We start from the raw sequence: 18,752 nt of genomic DNA, 5'->3' as shown, positions 1-18,752 counted from the left end.
AGTCAACAAAACAAACTCCAGTCAAAATCTTTGTTTAGACCCTTGGGGGTCAGGCAATCCAATTTATGAATCCAGAACATCTCCCTCAACTTTTATCATCCAACCAGTGGCCGGAAATATGTAATAAATAAATACTTTACATGTAGATCTACTTTTGCTATCTATATGATCAAGTGTCCATGTGGACTTATCTATATAGGTGAGACCTGCAGAGAGGTAAGGGAGAGGATAACAGAACACAAATCAAACATAAGATGCAAAAACCTAGAGGCTCCTGTGCCTCTCACTTCTTCTCTGCAGGTCATAATATTAGTCAGTTCAGATTTCTTGTCATAGATAAGGTAATGAAACCAAGGAGAGGGGGTGATAGAGAACACCTCCTAAAAATGAGGGAGATGTTCTGGATTCATAAGTTGGATTGCCTGACCCCCAAGGGTCTAAACAAAGATTTTGACTGGAGTTTGTTTTGTTGACTTTAAATTATTCATCTTGAATCCCATATAGATAGGCTAAGAGAATATATTATGAGTATAGACACCAAAATTCAAGGATAATAAATAGTTAGTCATACATGAGCAAAAGAGTGAGGGATTTTTTTCTCTTTAAAGCTGGCTTTTCTTGGAACATACATTTCTCTATATTTTTCTGTATGATAAATTTTGTAGTGATGATAATGTATTTTGTACATTTACCCCAATTACTGTGGCTTTGTAGACATTGGGATTTTATGCTCCTCCTTTTAAATTATATATAGGTTTTATGTTATTTTAATAATATATGGACGGTGTTCATCCATTCCATAAAAGAACACTGGAAAAACTTCAAGAATAAAAGCAGTGATGTACTATATTTTTCATCCACAAGATGTCACTGTTGCAATAGCAATAGTTGTGTTCTTTAAGGAATGGGTTAATTAACATCAGGTGAATGATTAACAGGTGGAGGTATAAGTAGCAGAAACCTGTATAACTAAAGTGTACATGACTAAGAGCCTAATGCAGGCTTGAAACGTTGTATTATCAATGGGACCCAAGATAAAAGAATAAAGGTCTTTTAAAGAAGTTGGTGGCTCGAGTTCTTTGAAATTTATGAACCTTGGTGAGACTTGGCAAGTCTGTTGCTCCATGCCCCACTGAAGGAAGATATAGGTGTGCTGTTTACACTACTTTGATTTTTCTACACAGGGGTCCACAGGGGCCAGTGCCCCTGGCCCCCCCTGAGCTGGCCACTGAGCTGACTGAAAAATACTGGACAAGATCAAGGCTATTTATCTGCTTCCCTGTCCCTGAAACGCTGTCTAGTCAAAGCGTGGGGTTAACAAAGTGAAGTAAAACTTGTGTCCCCTCCCCTTTCAGAGATGTGCTATCTGAACTATGAAGCACTAGTTAAGTGCATATACTTCTTTTTTTATTTAATTTTTTTTCTACTCAGTGTATGTATGTATGTATATGTGTGTATATGTATGTGTGTGTATATATATATATATATATATGTATATATGTGCATTCTCCAATGTCACAAAGGGAAAAATAACTTGCTACGCTCTCCAACAAATTTTTAAAAATTATTCATCTTAAAATATCCTATCAGACACACCTTGTCCATAATATACAATATGCTACAAAAGGTTCCGATAGGCATAGAACATCAATATATGAAAAGGTGGGAAAAAGAACTTAAAATCAACATTCTCCCCCCTGGGGATTTGTGTAAAATATTTAAAAGAACATGCTTCTACATCAGCCAGGATCTTAGAAATTAATTTTAAGATACTACATCGCTGATATTACACCACCCCACATGTTTAAAGACCTTATATCCACAAAGATTTGACCTATGCTGACTCTGCAAAAAAGAATTAGGGAACATGGGACATATCTGGTGGAGTTGCAATAAAATCATTCCCTTTTGGGAAGATGTAGTAACCCAAACAGAGAAGTTATTGGGAACAAATATTCCATTAGACCCTTTATTGTGGCTCTTAAATAAACCTCTCAAAAAATTACCTGCAACATATTTAGCCTTATTCCAAATCACATCTAACAGTGCTAAAGTATTAATTGCACAACATTGGAAGCAAGATCAAATCCCCTCTATAGCCCTATGGGTAGACTCTATACATAGGACCTTGCAACTGGAAGAATACCATTATATGAAAACAATGAAACAAGATTTTTTCACGAGATGTTTTTTTATTTGGGAAGAGTACATACATAGCAAGTATACTATATGATGTAAGACATAAGATACAAATCTTCATTAGATGTGAGATTATCTCGGATTAAAATGTGAACAAGATATTTATTTTTTATTTTTATTGAGGTCATACAACATCAAACCTAAACAAGCTTACAGGATGATAATGGACATTAGCACATGTCCCAACAAAGATATGAATAGTAAACAAAGCCCATAATTTACATCTAACATACAGAGGAGATAAACCGTTCCAAAAATAAGCTTGTATGGTTATAGATATATAAACAAGTCCTGTGTATTGGAATGCTGACCTCTTTTATAACTATGACATATTATTTCCCAGGCCACTCGGAAACATCTCATGGACATGTGTTGAAAAATCAAAAAAGTTAGGTATATTATTGTATAGTTCAGTACTGTCATAGAGGGTGGTAAAGGATAGGGGATATCCATAGCCGCTATATTACACTGTAAAGAATAATAAGGGAATTTTCTAGGGAATCTACGTTCCTATGTTTACTTAGTAAACTAACCCCAAAGGGGGGGGGCGGAGCCGAAGTTTTAATAAATCTGAATCCACAACATCAGCGTTATATAGTATGGTATTAACTCACTACCGTATAGATACAATTCTTTAACTTTATGATTAAGAGAAACACGCCAATCCCAGCCATTATTAAGGCTATGAGCTAGGTATTCATATGATCTGAGAGCTGTTTGTGGCAAATACATAAGCATGTTATAAAATTTCCCAACTGGGGAAGCCATATCTATGATAATGCTCAGATAGAAAAAAAAAACTCTCTCTATACTACTATTATTTGTCTTCATGGAAGTGGCCTAGGAGACTTTAGTGGGATTGTGTACACAGTATGTCCTAAAGTACAACAATGTCAGTATATGTATGTTATCTGTGCCGTAGGCAACCCAGCAGAACAGACAATCAACTATTGAACTGTCTCAGATCTAGCAATAGCGCAAACATTAAAGGCAGTTGATATACAGTAAACTAGATAAAATAAGAAGACTAGCAACTAATAAAGCATAAACAGCGCAGTACACCCTGGAGAGAGCATGGCAAACCCGCAGCAGTCCATGCTGTGTCATCATATGAGACACCTAACTGTGTAGAACTATATTAGAAGCGCTAGGCCAGTTTATGTCTGTAAACTAATACTAACAGTATATTCAGATACACCAAGTAAGTCACTGCATATTAAAACTAAAATGCAAAAACCAAACAATCATGTATACATATACCAATACCAGGAAAAACGGTAGAGATATAGCATTAGTATAGATAACACTATTAGTGGACAGAACTGTGGTTAAATAATGTCACATTGATTATAGAACAGCTTAGACGCACAAAAATAGTATAAACATTACTGTGGCTAAAAAAGTACAATTTAGACCAGGTTTATAATATATAGCTGAGTGCTATTTTAGCGGAGGTCTTAACAAATCTTGTACAATAATAAAGGTTGTAGTGAAGAGAAGTGCACAAATATGAATACATTCACACACTTAAAAGTAATATAAAGAGTATGGGTAATTTAGCCCTACATAGCATAAACTGCTTCTGTATATAGCAATTAGCAACTTAACTATACTAGTAGATCTCAGCTAGTTACATCCTGAGGGGATCGTCAGTATAGATGACACTATAGAGACCCCTATATGTGACTTAAGTGTTCAATGTCCCAGGGATTGTAGTATCAGTAGTTGTGTAAGCACAAACATAAGCATTTCAGCAGAAGGTAACAGGTCTATACAATGTTAGGTTTAGAGTCACATGTTCATAAGCAACAGGAATCATAAAGCATAGTAAATCCTTGTCTCATATGATTCTGACTATTATCTAATCTAAAACTCTGTATTCTATTTTATATGGCAACTAGGAGTGAATCACCCTATAGTAACTTGCAGACAGAGGGGTCAACCAAGCTGAAACATTATTAATTACAAAATAGTTAACTATAGGGCCTCTCATCCTATCTTTTAGAATGTCACATGGGGGAGAGAAACTATGGTAAAACTCTATCTATAATAAACTGAGTGTAATGGTGGATATACCATTTGAACATGAAGTAAAAGAACAGATTGTCCCAGGGAGAGAGCTAGATGCGTTTAAAGTATCTAAAGCAGGTCATATCAGAAGCACAATTGGGGCTTGCTAAAAGATCGTCTGGTTGAGCCCTAGGATCCGTCCTGTATTCTTAGAGACCTTAGCCAATACCTTCTCTCATATAAGGCCTATTAATAGTAAGGCAGTCAAACGAGTCTGAGTTCCTTCTGAGCTGGGATGTAAAACGCAGTGCAGCCAAATCAAGCACACGGAAAGGGTATGGGCTTACACATTGGAGGTAAAGCTGTTTAGTGACTCGGGCATAAGCACTCCGCTCCGGCATCTCCTCCGCAATCCTTATCCGATAGTCAGCCGAACAGTCTCCAGTCTGTATAAGCGTCTTGCTGTACAGGGGACTGGTTAATACCGCGGCAGCCGTTGTAATGTCCTCTAGGCTCCTGCCTGGGGTTCCGGTTCGCATTTGTGGATCAATCGGACCGCTGCTGTCTGATGTGAGGGCTTTTAATTCCAGGCTTTCAGTTATCTGAGCCGCCGTTCTAGGCATCGCATCAGTGTTCCCACGGCTGATCGCTCGCTCATCCAGCCCACGTGGACAGCATATAGTTGTCGGGTTCATTGTGGCTCGTAGGGCAATCTGTAACTTGGATGGATGTTTCTGAGAAGATTTCTCTCATCTGCTGTCTGAAGGCACCTATCCGAACTGCAATAAACTGCAGGGAATTATATTCCCAGTTGTCGATCTCCTTGTTAATCTGTTCAGACAGGACACTCAGATTTCTCACAGACGCCATGACATATGGCGCCATTATATGTCATACAATAGTTGTTCAACCCCGAATCAGTCTCTCCACAGGTATCAATGATATTGGAGATGGGATGAGTCACTGAGTGAAAAGTTGAGGCTCATATATGCAAAAGAACCCACATTTTTAATTATAGGATCCGGGAGCTCCTGCAAAACACGTCTGGTCTCCTTGCTGGCTGACTCCGCCCGCGTGAACAAGATATTTAATACAGGTTTTGCGCTATAGCGGACAATCATCGACCTTTCCTATCTATATTTCTTTTCTTCTCTCTCTCTAAATTAACATAAAGAGAAAAAAAGGTTAATGTAATCAATTATGGTCATGCCAACATTAATTGTTATAATATGCAATACCAATTATATGTATAATATAATGTAACGTGTCCATACACTGTAAATGTACCAAGTCTAAGGGACGACAATCTTCTAATTTTCGTTCCTTTCGTTCTGACAAATCCCAACGATTTGGGATCTGGCTCAGTCCTGAAATAAATCCAAACAGAATAAGAAGCCGGCCGAAAACAAATCGGCATGAAGGGATCGGATCGTGTAGGGGGCAAACTGTCTTTTTTTTCCAGACGCCTGGTTCAGGGACGTACAGAATTTGTGGGTCCAGGAGGTGATATTTAAGGGATAGAAGATAGGCTTCAAAAGAGAAGGGGCAGATTCCTTCTCTTGACTCGATTTTGGATCTAGGAGTTGTTGTCCCGGTGATTTGGGGTTCTATTCAAACCTTTTTGTGGTCCCAAAGAAGGAGGGAACTTTCCGCCCAATTCTGGACCTAATCTGCTTAAACAAATTTCTCAATGTCCCTTCCTTCAAGATGGAGACGGTAATGTCCATCCTTCCTTTAATCCAGGAAGGCCAGTATATGACCACTATAGATCTGAAGGATGCTTACTTTCATGTTCCAATCCACAGGGGAACACTTTCAGTTCCTGAGGTTTGCATTCCTGGACCAGCACTTCCAGATTATTGCCCTTTTATTTGGCTTAGCTACTGCTCCAAGAATCTTTACAAAGGTTCTGGGGGATCTTCTAGCTGTTGCCAGAACTCAGGGTATTGCAGTAGGCCCATACTTGGATGATATTTTGGTGCAAGCACCATCTTTTCGTCTTGCGGAAAAATTATTGGAGTCCCTTCTCAGTCTTCTTCGATCACATGGATGAAAGATAAACTTGGAAAAGAGTTCTCTTATCCCAAGTACCAGGGTGGAATGAATTCCTGGGTACTAATAATATTTCTAACACGAAATATTTCTAACAGACCAGAGACGTTGCAAGGTAACTTCAGCATGTCTTGCCCTCCAGACCTCCTTGAGTCCCTCTGTGGCTCAGTGTATGGAGGTGATTGGTCTTATGGTGTCCTGCATGGACATCATTCCTTTTCCAAGGTTCCATCTCAGACCTTTACAACTGTGCATGCTGAGGCAGTGGAACGGCGATCATTCAGATCTGTCTTAACAGATTGTATTAGACAGCCGGTCGAGAGAATCGCTCTCTTGGTGGCTCTGTCCAGATCATCTGTCCCGAGGAACATGCTTCTTAAGACCACCCTAGGAGATTGTGACTACGGACGCAAGCCTATCCGGGTGGGGAGCTGTTTGGGGTGCAAGGAAGGCACAGGGGTTGTGGACTCCCAGTTTATCAGATTCCAATCAGACAATATAACCTTGGTGGCTTACATCAACCATCAAGGGGGGGGAACAAGAAGTTCCATGGCGATGGAGTGAGCCCCCTGGAGTGAGCGGAGGCCCACAGCTGTTCGCTGTCAGCGATCCACATTCCGGGTGTGGACAACTGGGAGGCGGATTTTCTCAGCAGGCAATCCTTCCATCCAGGGGAATGGTCTCTCCATCCCGAGGTGTTTGCAGAGATATGCAGCAAGTGGGGGACACCGGAGATCGATCTCATGGCGTCCGGTCTCAATACCAAGCTACCCAGGTATGGGTCGAGGTCGAGGGATCCCCAAGCGGATCTAATAGATGCACTAGCAGTGCCCTGGAGGTTCAAACTTGTATATCTTTTTCCTCCATTACCGCTTCTTCCCTGAGCTGTGGCCTGCATTGAGCAGGAGCATTCATCAGTAATCCTGATTGCTCCATCTTGGCCATGAAGGACGTGGTTCGCGGCTCTAGTGGGGAGTATCTAGAGAGAAATCTAGATACTCTGAGGCTGACTGCATGGAGATTGAACTCTTAGTCTTAGCCAAGAGAGGTTTCTCTGAGAGTGTCATTGATAGTCTTATTCAAGCTTGTTACACAGTTACTCTGTGTATCTACCACATGGTGTGGAGGACCTACTTATTCTGGTGTGAACAGCATGGTTTTTCCTGGCAAAGAGTTAAGGTTGCCAGGATCTTATCTTTTCTCCAGGATGGGCTGGAGAAAGGCCTTTCTGCTAGTTCCCTGAGGGGATAGATTTCGGCCCTGTCAGTTTTATTGCACAAGAGACTGGCTGAGCTTCCAGATGTGCAGTCCTTTGTTAAGGCTCTGATTAGGATCAGACCTGTGTTTAGATCTGGGGCTCCTCCTTGGAGCCTAGTTCTTGTTCTTCGGGTTTTGCAACAGGTTCCGTTTGAGCCTCTGCATTCCGTTGATATTAAATTGTTATGTTGGAAGGTTCTCATTTTATTGGCTATTGCCTCTGCGCACAGAGTTTCCGAGATCTCTGCTTTGCAATGTGAGCTCCCTTATCTGATTTTTCATGCAGATAAGGCAGTTTTATGTACTAAATTAGGTTTTCTTCCTAAGGTTGTGTCAGATCGCAACATCAATCATGAGATTGTGTTTCCTTCCTTGTGTCCTAATCCTTCTTCATCAAAGAAATGCTTACTTCACAATTTGGATGTGGTTCGCGTCTTGAAGTTCTATCTTCAAGCTACTAAGGAGTTTAGACAATCTTCCTCTTTGTTGTCTATTCGGGGAAGCGTAAGGGGCAGAAGGCTACTTCGACTTCCCTATCTTTTTGGTTAAAGAGTGTCATCCGCTAAGCTTATGAGACAGCGGGACATAGTATTCCTGAGAGGATAACGGCTCATTCCACTAGACCAGTGGCTTCTTTAAGAACGAGGCCTCTATGGATCAGATTTGTAAGGCGACTACCTGGTTCCACTTGCATACTTTTTCAAAATTTTGCTGTTTTTGCTTTGGCTGAAGCAGCTTTCGGGAGAAAAGTTTTGCAGGTTATGGTGCCCTCAGAATAGGATCTGCATCTTCCTTTTTGTTCCCTCCCGTTATTTATTCAGTGTCTTCTGGTGCTTGGGTATAGTTTTCCCAACATTAAGGAATGAAGCAGTGGACTCTCCCTATCTTAGGAAGGAAAACATAATTTATGCTTACCAGATAAATTCCTTTCCTTCCGGATCGGGAGAATCCATGGCCCCTGCACGTTTTTTCTTGTCTATGGGTGGTCCCCTATTATTTATTTTATTCTTCTGGCACCATTTATACCCTAATGTTTTTCCTACTTTTCCTTATTCCCTTGGCAGAATGGCTAGGGTAATAAGAAAGTGGGAGGGATTTTTAAGCCTTTGGCGGCAGTGTCTATGCTTCCTCCAGGTGGCCAGGTGTTGTATTTCCCAACAGTAAGGAATAAAGCCGTTGACTCTCCCTATCCGGAAGGAAAGGAATTTATCTGGTAAGCATAAATTATGTTTTTCTGACAAATTTCAGTTATGTCTCTTTCCGCTCCTCCTGTATCATGTGAAAGCCATCAGCCAATCGCAAATGCATATACGTATATTATGTGGATTCTGGCACATGCTCAGTAGGAGCTGGTGACTAAAAAAAACATAAATATAAAAAGACACTGCACATTTTGTTAATGGAAGTAAATTAGAAAATTGCTTAATTGCTTCTCGGAATCATGAACGTTTAATTTTGACTTGAGTGTCCCTTAAAGTTAGTATAAACTGCATTGTTTTGCTGCTGTTATCTGCTAAAGCCAATTAGGGAAAGATATGCAGCAGGGTTAGCTGTGAGAAGTCTGCAGTGTGCTTTATAAGCTCTGAGAATTACAAAATCCAAAATTTTAAGAGCTAAATCACATGAACCGGAAGCAAAATAAATAATGAAAACATATTACAAAGTTTTTTTACTAAACATAACTGAATATTGTGTATAAAAATCTCAAGGTCTTTAGTGTCCTTTTAAGAAAGAATTCCTACAGGAATAGTAGAATATTATTTGATCATGAAGAGACGATTACTAGTAATTATTTGACCACTTTTCGCAAGAAGCAAGATACATCGACTGTGTTGGTAAAAAGACAAAATTGAGCCTGGATTATATTTGTTGTTATGCCAACACAGTTGTAAAACATAATTTTTAATATTTTTATGGAGAAAAGACCTTGGTAGGTCACTTGAATGGGGATTACATTTTTGAGAATGCTGCGGCAAAACCACGCTATTCCAGAATACCTGCAGCAGGGAGGGAGTTCTTAATAGCGTGGTCCTGTCGCTTGCGGCAAGACTCACGCTAAGCGATGTATAGGGTATGTCATGGACGTTAAAGTGATAGAAAGGTTAAAACTGAAATGTGCACGGGTGCATTTCAATTTTGAATGGAAACATTTTTGCAATATACTTCCATTAGCTTTTACTAGAAGCATGTTTGCTATTTCTTTCCAAAGGCAGGGAAAGTCCACAACTTCATTCATTACTGTTGGGAATATCAACACCTGGCCACCAGGAGGAGGCAAAGACACCCCAGCCAAAGGCTATAAATATTGGCTCATGAGGGTGTTTGTCAGACATATTGATGCAGGTTGGCTCTTTTATTGATTTTTTTTATTCGCTGTGTAGCTTCTCAGCTTCGCACGCTTTCGGTTTGCTCTGGTGGCGGGCTTAGTTACACGATTACGTGACCGGACATTTCTTTTCCATGATAGCAGCTCCGGTTGTCTCAGGCTGCAGTTTGATTCCTTTTGGAGATTCTACTGACTATTCTTCAGCTCTGCGTTACTGGGAGGTGATGAGTACCCCAGCCTAGGTTTCGGTACTTTTTCTTACATTTGTTTAAAAAAAATTTGTGGGGATCATTATCCGCTATAAAGGACTCTGATGTTAACCCTTTAGAGGGTTCTATCCCTACTTTAACAATTTCCAATGCTTGTTTATATTGTGAAGAGGCCATGGTTTGTCCACCTGCTCAATTTTGTTCTAGTTGTATAGATGATGTGTTAAAAGCTAGGAAGACTAGAACAGTTAACCAAAACTCTGATAACTTTAACCCCTCTGAGCCTTCCCCCTCTCAGGACTCTGTTGTCCAGGAGAGGCCCACTTCATCTCAGCAACCCTGATTGAACCCTTCTCCATGCTTATCCCTCCAGCTGTAGGTGTTTTTTTTCCAGCGGATTTTACTTCTCAGTTGCAATCTGCTGTTTTGCGGCCCTAAATGCTTTAGCTACTGTATCTTGGGAAATGCAAGAAAAAGGTAAAAAATAGCTCTACTGATTTGGGGGATACTACTTTTCTTCAATTCGAATTAGTTAGCGTGCATCAACTTTCTGAGGATGAGTTAACCTCAGTTTTGTCTGATGGTGAAATTTCACAGTCAGAGGTTTCAGAGGTTAATCCTCCTGCCTCAGAGGAACCTAGCTTTAGATTTAATATTTAACATCTCTGTTTTTTTTTAAAAGAGGTTCTCTCTACTCTGGAGGTTCCAAAAGCTAAACTTCCTGAGGAACCTAAGATTCCTAAATTAGATAGGGTCTATGAGGACAAGAAGGTCCCAAAGACTTTCCCGTTCCTGTCCGTATGGCGAACATTATTGCTAATAAATGGGAAAGGATTGGTTCTCCTTTCTCTCCTTCCACAACTTTTAAAAAATTAATTCCAGTCCCTGATTCTCATCTGGAAATGTGGATTTCTCTAGAGGATAGCTCCTCTTTCAGGGATCCTATGGATAAGAAATGGAAAGCTTCTTGAGAAGAATGTTTCAACATATGGGTTTCCTTTTCAAACCGGCAGCAGCTGTAGCCGCGGTTGCAGGAGCAGCCACTTATTGGTGCGTCTTTGTCGGAGTTAATTGAAGTTGAATCCCCTCTTGAGAATATTCAGGAGAGGATCAAGGCTTTAAGGATAGCCAACTCTTTTATCTATGATGCTAATATGCAGATTGTCTGATTGAATGCCAAATCTTCAGGTTTTGTTGTTCTGGCTCGCAGGGCCCTCTGACTGAAATCCTGGTCTACTGATATGGTCTCAAAGTCCAGACTTCTCTCTTTACCATTTAAGGGGAAGGTTTTATTTGGACCAGGACTGGACTCCATCATTTCCACTGTCATGGAGGGAAAGGGCTCTTTCCTTCCCCAGGATAAGAAGACTAGACTCAAGGGGCTTCAGTCATCTAATTTTCGTTCCTTTCGGTCAGACAAGAACCAGAGGACTCAATCATCCTCCAAGCCTGAACAGTCCAAGAGTACTTGGAAACCCAACCAGAATTGGAACAAGTCCAAGCAGACCAAGAAGCCCACAACAAATCTGCATGAAGGGGCGTCCCCCGATCCAGGATCGGATCGAGTAGGGGGCAGACTGTCCTCCTTCTCAGGGGCTTGGGTTCAGGAAGTTCAGGATCCTTAGGTGTTTTACGTCGTATCTCAGGGATACAAAATAGGGTTCAAAGCTTGTCCTCCAAGGGACAGATTTCTCATTTCAAGACTGTTTTCAAAAGCAGAAAATAGAGCAGCCTTCTTAGATTGCGTTCGGGATCTCTCCTCCCTGTGAGTCATTGTCCCGATGCCCGCCTCAGAAAGGAGGCTAGGATTTTAATCCAACCTCTCTTTGGTTCTCAAAAAGGAGGGGACTTGTCGTCCAATACTGGACTTGAAATGTCTAAACAAGTTTTTCAGAGTTCCCTTCTTAAAGATGGAAACTATCAGGTCCATCCTTCCCCTGATTCAGGGAGGACAGTTCATGAAGACAATCGATTTTAAGGATCATTTTCAGTTCCTGAGGTTTGCATTTCTGGACCTACATTTCCAGTTCATAGCCCTTCCATTTGGCTTAGCTACTGCTCCAAGAATATTTACTAAGGTCCTGGGAGCCATTCTAGCAGTGGCCAGGTCCCAGGGTATCGCAGTAGCTCCTTACCTGGACAATTTCTTGGTTCAAGCTTTATCTTTTTCTTTAGCAAGATATCAGACAGAGTCTCTTCTGTGTGTCCTTCGGACACACGGATGGAAAATAAATTTAGAAAAGAGTTCTCTGGTTCCCAGCACCAGAGTTTTTCTAGGGACCATAATAGATTCTATCTCTATGAAGATATTTCTGACGGATCAGAGATGTTGCAAGCTGGTGTCGGCTTGCCGATCCATTCCTCCATGGACATTCTTCCTTTTGCTCGCTTCCATCTTCGACCTCTACAATTATGCATGCTGAGGCAATGGAACGGAAGTCACTTGAACCTGTCTCATCAAATCGTTCTGGACAAATTAACAAGAGACTCTCTCTCTTGGTGGCTCTGTCAGGATAACCTGTCTGTAGGCACGTGCTTTTTGAGACCATCCTGGGAGATTGTGGCTACAGATGCCAGCCTTTCAGGCTGGGGAGCAGTCTGGGGTCCCAGGAAATCTCAGGGGACTTGGTCCCAAGAAGAATCATCTCTTCCAATCAACATCTTGGAACTTCGGGCAATTTACAACGCTCTGAGGGCTTTGCCCCAACTTCGTTCTCCCCGGTATATTGGATTTCAATCAGACAACATAACTTCTGTTGCTTACATAAATCATCATAAATTGTGGAATCTCACAATTGTCTTCTTTCCGCTATCCACATTCCGGAGTGGACACCTGGGAAGCAGATTATCTCAGCAGACAGTCATTTCACCCAGGGGAGTGGTCTCTACACCCCGAGGTGTTCTCTGAGTTAACTCTCAGATGGGGGTTTTTGGAGCTCGACCACATGGCTTCTCGTCTCAATGCCAAGCTACTCAGGTACGGGTCGAGTTCGAGGGATCCTCAGGCGGAGTTGGTGGACACGTTAGCGGTTCCATGGAAGTTCAAGCTCATATATCTTTTTCCTCCGTTGGCCCACTTGCCTTGAGTCATTGCTCGCATCAAGCAGGAGCTAGCTCCGGTAAATATAATACCGCCGTCTTGGCCACAGAGAACATGGTTCGCAGATCTGGCGAGGAAGTCCTCCTCCCCTCCATGGAGATTGCCATCCCAAGCTGATCTTCTTATGCAGGGACCATTTCTACATCTAAACCTAGATTCTCTGAGACTGACTGTGTGGAGTTTGAACGCCTAGTCTTATCCAAAAGAGGTTTTCTGAGAGAGCCATAGATACTCTGATCCAGGCTCGTAAGCCTGTTACTCGCCACATCTACCACAGGGTGTGGCGTACCTACCTACTTTGGTGTGTGAAACGTGGTTTTCCCTGGCACAAAGTGAGAATTGCTCAAATTTTGTCTTTTCTGCAGGATGGTTTGGAAAAGGGCCTGTCAACTAAGTTCTCTGAAGGGTCAGATTTCTGCCCTGTCGGTTCTACTGCACAAGAGGTTAGCAGACCTTCCTGATGTACAGTATTTTGTTCAGGCTCTGGTTAGAATCAGACCTGTGTTTAAACCTGTTGCTCCGCCATGGAGCCTCAATCTTGTTCTTCGTGTTTTGCAGCAAGCTCTGTTTGAGCCTATGCATTCTGTTGATCTAAAACGTCTATCCTGGAAGGTTCTGTTTTTGTTGGCCATCGCCCCTGCTCACAGAGTCTCTAAAATAAAATATCTGCTTTACATTATGAGCCCACTTATCTGGTATTCCATGTGGATAAGGCAGTTTTACGTACCAAGTTAGGATTTCTACCTAAAGTGGTCTCGGATTGCAACTTCAATCAAGAGATTGTTGTTCCTTCCTTTTGTCCTAATCCCTCTTCCTCGAGGGAGTGTTTGCTCCACAATCTGGACATTGTGCATGCTTTAAAATTTTATCTCCAGGCCACAAAGGATTTCAGACAATTCTCTTCTTTGTTTGTTTTATATACTGGTAGACGTAAGGGCCAGAAGTCCACTGGAACTTCATTATCTTATTGGCTGAGAAGTGTCATCCGTTTGGCTTATGAGAAGGCTGGACAACAGCCTCCTGAGAGGATAACAGCTCATTCCACTAGGGCTGTTTCTTCTTCCTGGGCTTTTAAGAACAAAGCCTCTATAGATCAGATTTGTAAGGCGGCTACCTGGTCCTCCTTGCATAATTTTTCAAAGTTCTATAAATTCAATGTTTTTGCTTCTGCTGAAGCAGCTTTTGGGAGAAAGACAATTAATTTCAAAATGTCTTTTAATTTGCTGGCCCCATGTATCATGTGACAGCCATTAGCCAATCAAAGACTCATACTGTACGTATACTCTGAAGTCTTGCACATGCTCAGTTAGATCTGGTACCTCCGAAAGTGTAAATATAAAAAGGCTGTGCGCAGTTTGATGAAGTAAAATGCAAAGTCTGTTAAACTTCTACTCTATCGCAATCATACAAGTTTTTTATTTAGATTTTAGTGTCTCCTTAAGTCTTCACAGACGCCATACACAGCACCTCCAGCTCTCTGAGAAGGTGTGGTACTTGAATACTGGAACATTCTCAACATATGTGCGTATTCCCTTGAAACAGTAATAACTTTCACTAGGAGCATTGTTACTAATGGAAGTGTAATGCAAAAATGCTTCTATGTAAAATTGTAATACTCCCATGCACATTTCAGATTTGACCTGTTATTATCAGTGTAACTGTACTTTGTAATGTATTTTTGATGTGTTTTGTACAACTTTTTATTTTTGCAAAATAGTTAACCAGAGCTCTGAGATTACGGTAATCATTCTAGTGTAAATCGCGATTGCGCTCAAGCGATCGCATTTACTTTCAACTTGTAATGCGAACGGTAAGCCCGAGGAGTGCAAACCCTTGCAATATACATATATATGTTTGTGTGTGTGTATTTGTGCATGTATGTGTATTTATGCGGGTGTGTATGTGTGTGTATATGATGTGTATACAAGTATATATATAGAGAGAGAGAGAGAGCAGATCCATAATGTATCGACAATCCTCCAAAACGATTGCACTCTCCTGGATTTAATATGCCATGTGTAACTTTATTTAACCCCTTTCTCAAACCAATATACAGTATATATATTCTACATACAAAAATAACTCATTTTAAACTTACAACTGCACATAAACATAGATATTAAAAAAAAAAAAAAATCTTTACCTGTTCATATACAGATTCTAACTTGGATGAATTCCAAAACTGATATTTTCCTACAATATATTAAAAGAAATTGTGTGACAAAATAGCAATAGATGGTGGATTTTTCTCTAATAACTTTTAGTTTTTTTAGCATTTTTTGTGTGTATTTGTTATGATTGAGGGTTTAGTCTGAGCATATTTTTCTCTGTTACTTCTTAGGCCGAGTCACAAGTAGAGGAACTGTCTTCAGAGCTAGAGAGACAGAAGAAGCTGCGTGAGAGGAGTGAGGGACAAGCAGCTCAAGCTATGGAAGAACTTGAGATACTGAAGGTATTGTGTATAACCACAGGTTCAATTTGTGTTCTAAAAAGAGAGTTTAAATGGGTTTATCGATGACATATCTTCTGTTTTTTTCCCTATAGTCCCAGCCTAGTATCATGTCTCCATTGATCAGTGGCTCGTTTCACAGCTCTGAGATGAGCCAACTGCGGAATGAGCTGGAGAGAAAGAGTCTGCAACTGGAGGGAGAGCTTGCACGTCTCAGGGAGGAGCTAACCTATAGGGAGGCGGAGCATGTCAGCGAGACAAAATTACTGCGGCGGGAGCTTGGAGATAGAGAGGCAGAGCTTTTATCACTTAAACATGAGATGGAGTCAATGCAGGAAAGTGTTGGGAAAAAAAGAAATGCTAGGTACCACTTGTTTTTATTTTTATGTGTATTTTACTTTACTCCTTATTTTTATTTATTCATATTTTTATATAATTTGCCTTTTTTCTATACATTAATAAATGTTCCATTCTGCTTATATATACCAGTTAGATATATTTATAATTTTTAACATGATTTATTCTCAAGTTTATTTTCTTCTTTGATTCCTTAAAGGGACAGTCTTCTACAGAATTTTTTTTTTTTTAAAAAGATAGGTAATCGCTTTATTACCCATTCCCTAGTTTTGCATAACCAACACTGTTATATTAATACACTTTTTACCTCTCTGATTACCTTGTATCTAAGCCTCTGCAGACTGCCCCCTTATTTCAGTTCTTTTGACAGACTTGCATTTTAGCCAATCAGTGCTGACTCCTAGGTAACTCCACAAAGTGAGCACAATATTATCTATATAGCACACATGAACTAATGCTGTCTAGCTGTGAAAAACTGTCAAATACACTAAGATAAGAGGCGGCCTTTAATATTCCCTCGTTCATCTCTCGCCTTCCTTTTATCTTTCACTCTCTATTTGTTATATAAATCTCTTCCCCTCTCTCAGTACATAGTGATGAGTAAAAGTGAAAGACGTGATTCCTCCCTTTTTAATGCAGTGTTCGTGCGCAAGAGGAGGAGCTTGAGGACATAAGAGAACTGAATGAGCGAGAGAAAAATGTGTTGAAGGAGGAGAACAAAAAGCTTAAGGCGCAGATGGAGAAGGTGATAAATATTACCACAGAGCAAGGGATAATCACTTAGGCTTTTTTTTTTACCCGGACAAAAAAGAATTATAGCAATATCTATGTTTGTTTGAGTTTATTTATAACTTGTTACTGTTTCCTTAAGATGCTCTCTGGATCTGATAAGTTGGCTGCCTCTAACAAGAATTTGGAAGAAGAAATTCACTCTTTGGAGGAAAAAAAGGAGGCTATCGCCAATTGGGAGGTTCAGGTCAACGACATCTTGCAGTGGTGAGCTATCCATTCTATTAAAGGGACAGTAAAGTCAAACTTAAACTTTAATGATTCAGATAGAGCATGCGATTTTAAACAACTTTCCAATTTACTGCCATTAACAAAATGTGCACAGTCTTTTTATATTTACACTTTTTGAGTCACCAGCTTTTTGAGTCACCATCTCCTACTGAGCATGTGCAAGAATTCACATGATATACATATGCATTTGTGATTGGCTGATGATACAGGAGGAGTGAATATAGACATAACTGACAAAATTTGTCAGAAAAATATCTACTACTCATTTGAAGTTCAGACTAAGTGCTTTTTCATTGTCTTATTATGTATTTTCTGTTTATGCAAATCTACTGTAATTAGCAAAGGCTCAGTATCAGCACTACTGGGAGTGGCTATTGATTGATGGCTGCACTTACATGGCTCTTGTCATTAGCTAGCACCCAGTAGTGCACTGGTGCTCCTTCATCAGATTATAATAAGAAAATTATGCAAATTTGATAAGATGTAAATTGGAAAGTTGTTTAAAATTATAGGTTCTATCTGAATCTAGAAAAAAATAATGTTCCTTTAAAGGGACAAGCAGGAAAAACAACAGTTACTTATGATACAATTAGTTTTGCATAAAAAATAAAAAGATGATATAACATTTTTTTCTGTTACTTGCTGTGCATAAACTTGCCTATACGGTTAATTTATAGACGGTCGTTACTCACTGGCAGATAGAGACAGCTGTATTGGCAAACTGGGTCAAGCTCCACTTAAGCCTGAAAATAATTTTTGCCAGAATTTTTTTTTTTTTTCATAAAACCTTTTAAAAAAGGATACTTTGTTGAAAGAAATGAAAAACCACTGTCAATGACCTTTTTTCTGCATTGTCTACACGAGTGTTTCTCAACATTTTTGTAGCAAGTACCCCTGTAGACACATTCATTTTCTTTGTACCCCAACTGTAGCACAAATATTATTGATCGTTTACATGAACAAAAATATAAATCCTGTGTGTCACTTGACTTCACAAGCTGGTACCAGATATGTTAATGAAGTAAATATAAAGAAATTAGATGTTTTTTTTTTGTCTTCCAGTATTTAACTCTTTCCTGATGGTAATTATTTGTCTACATCGGAACAAAGTTCCAATGTGAACAAATAAGTAAAAATTGAAATCAGGCAACCGCGTTATTTCAATGATTGGATTGTGTCGAGGGTGGGAGTGCCTATGACGCTCGGCACCCCCTCCAGCCTGCAATTCAGGAAGCACCTATGGCTTCATTACTGCCAAAAGGATAGTACGTTCTATGCCCTCCTAACGGCTCTAAAGCCCTGTGCAGTTAAGGTGGCATGGAACGTCCTAATGGCGGGAAGTGGTTAATATTTGCTAATATGACAACATAGAACAATAAACTAATAAAACACAGATATATAGTCCATTGATATTAATAGTGAAATGCAATTAATGTGCTTCTTAGATTAATAAACACTTTTTCTGCATGATGAGGAAAGTAATATTTATGGTAACATCTTTTCGTACACAGTTAATTTGTCTAGTTTTACTGCGTCACATGTCAATATGATGCACTTTACCTATTTCACAATGGTACATTTATCTGCCACTTATCTCTGTGACACTTGGTTACACTAATACTTTCTCTGTTCATATTAGTGAAGCTCAACTTATATGTTACTAACAAGCCAGAATCTCTAATATTTTACCAATTCGAGGTGAATCGTGATTGAGCAGTGGTCTAACCTTAGGAGGGAAATACGCACACTCTGCCCTGTTAGGACAGCTCGAAG

General features: G+C 40.1%; 1 protein-coding gene across 1 annotated transcript in view; it reads left to right on the top strand.

Annotated features, from left to right (window-relative positions):
• Nucleotides 1–18,752, top strand: part of LOC128665888 (serine/threonine-protein kinase MRCK alpha) — a 420,939-nt gene that overhangs the window by 291,155 nt on the left and 111,032 nt on the right. Inside the window, exons 14-17 of the mRNA XM_053720136.1 lie at nt 15,495–15,605; nt 15,698–15,966; nt 16,599–16,704; nt 16,831–16,955. Of these exons, the coding sequence (XP_053576111.1) occupies nt 15,495–15,605; nt 15,698–15,966; nt 16,599–16,704; nt 16,831–16,955 (611 nt within the window). The remainder of the gene's footprint in view (nt 1–15,494; nt 15,606–15,697; nt 15,967–16,598; nt 16,705–16,830; nt 16,956–18,752) is intronic.

Source organism: Bombina bombina, chromosome 7 (assembly GCF_027579735.1).
Source record: "Bombina bombina isolate aBomBom1 chromosome 7, aBomBom1.pri, whole genome shotgun sequence".
NCBI classification, from domain to species: domain Eukaryota; kingdom Metazoa; phylum Chordata; class Amphibia; order Anura; family Bombinatoridae; genus Bombina; species Bombina bombina.
This window is presented reverse-complemented; position numbering and strand designations above follow the sequence as displayed.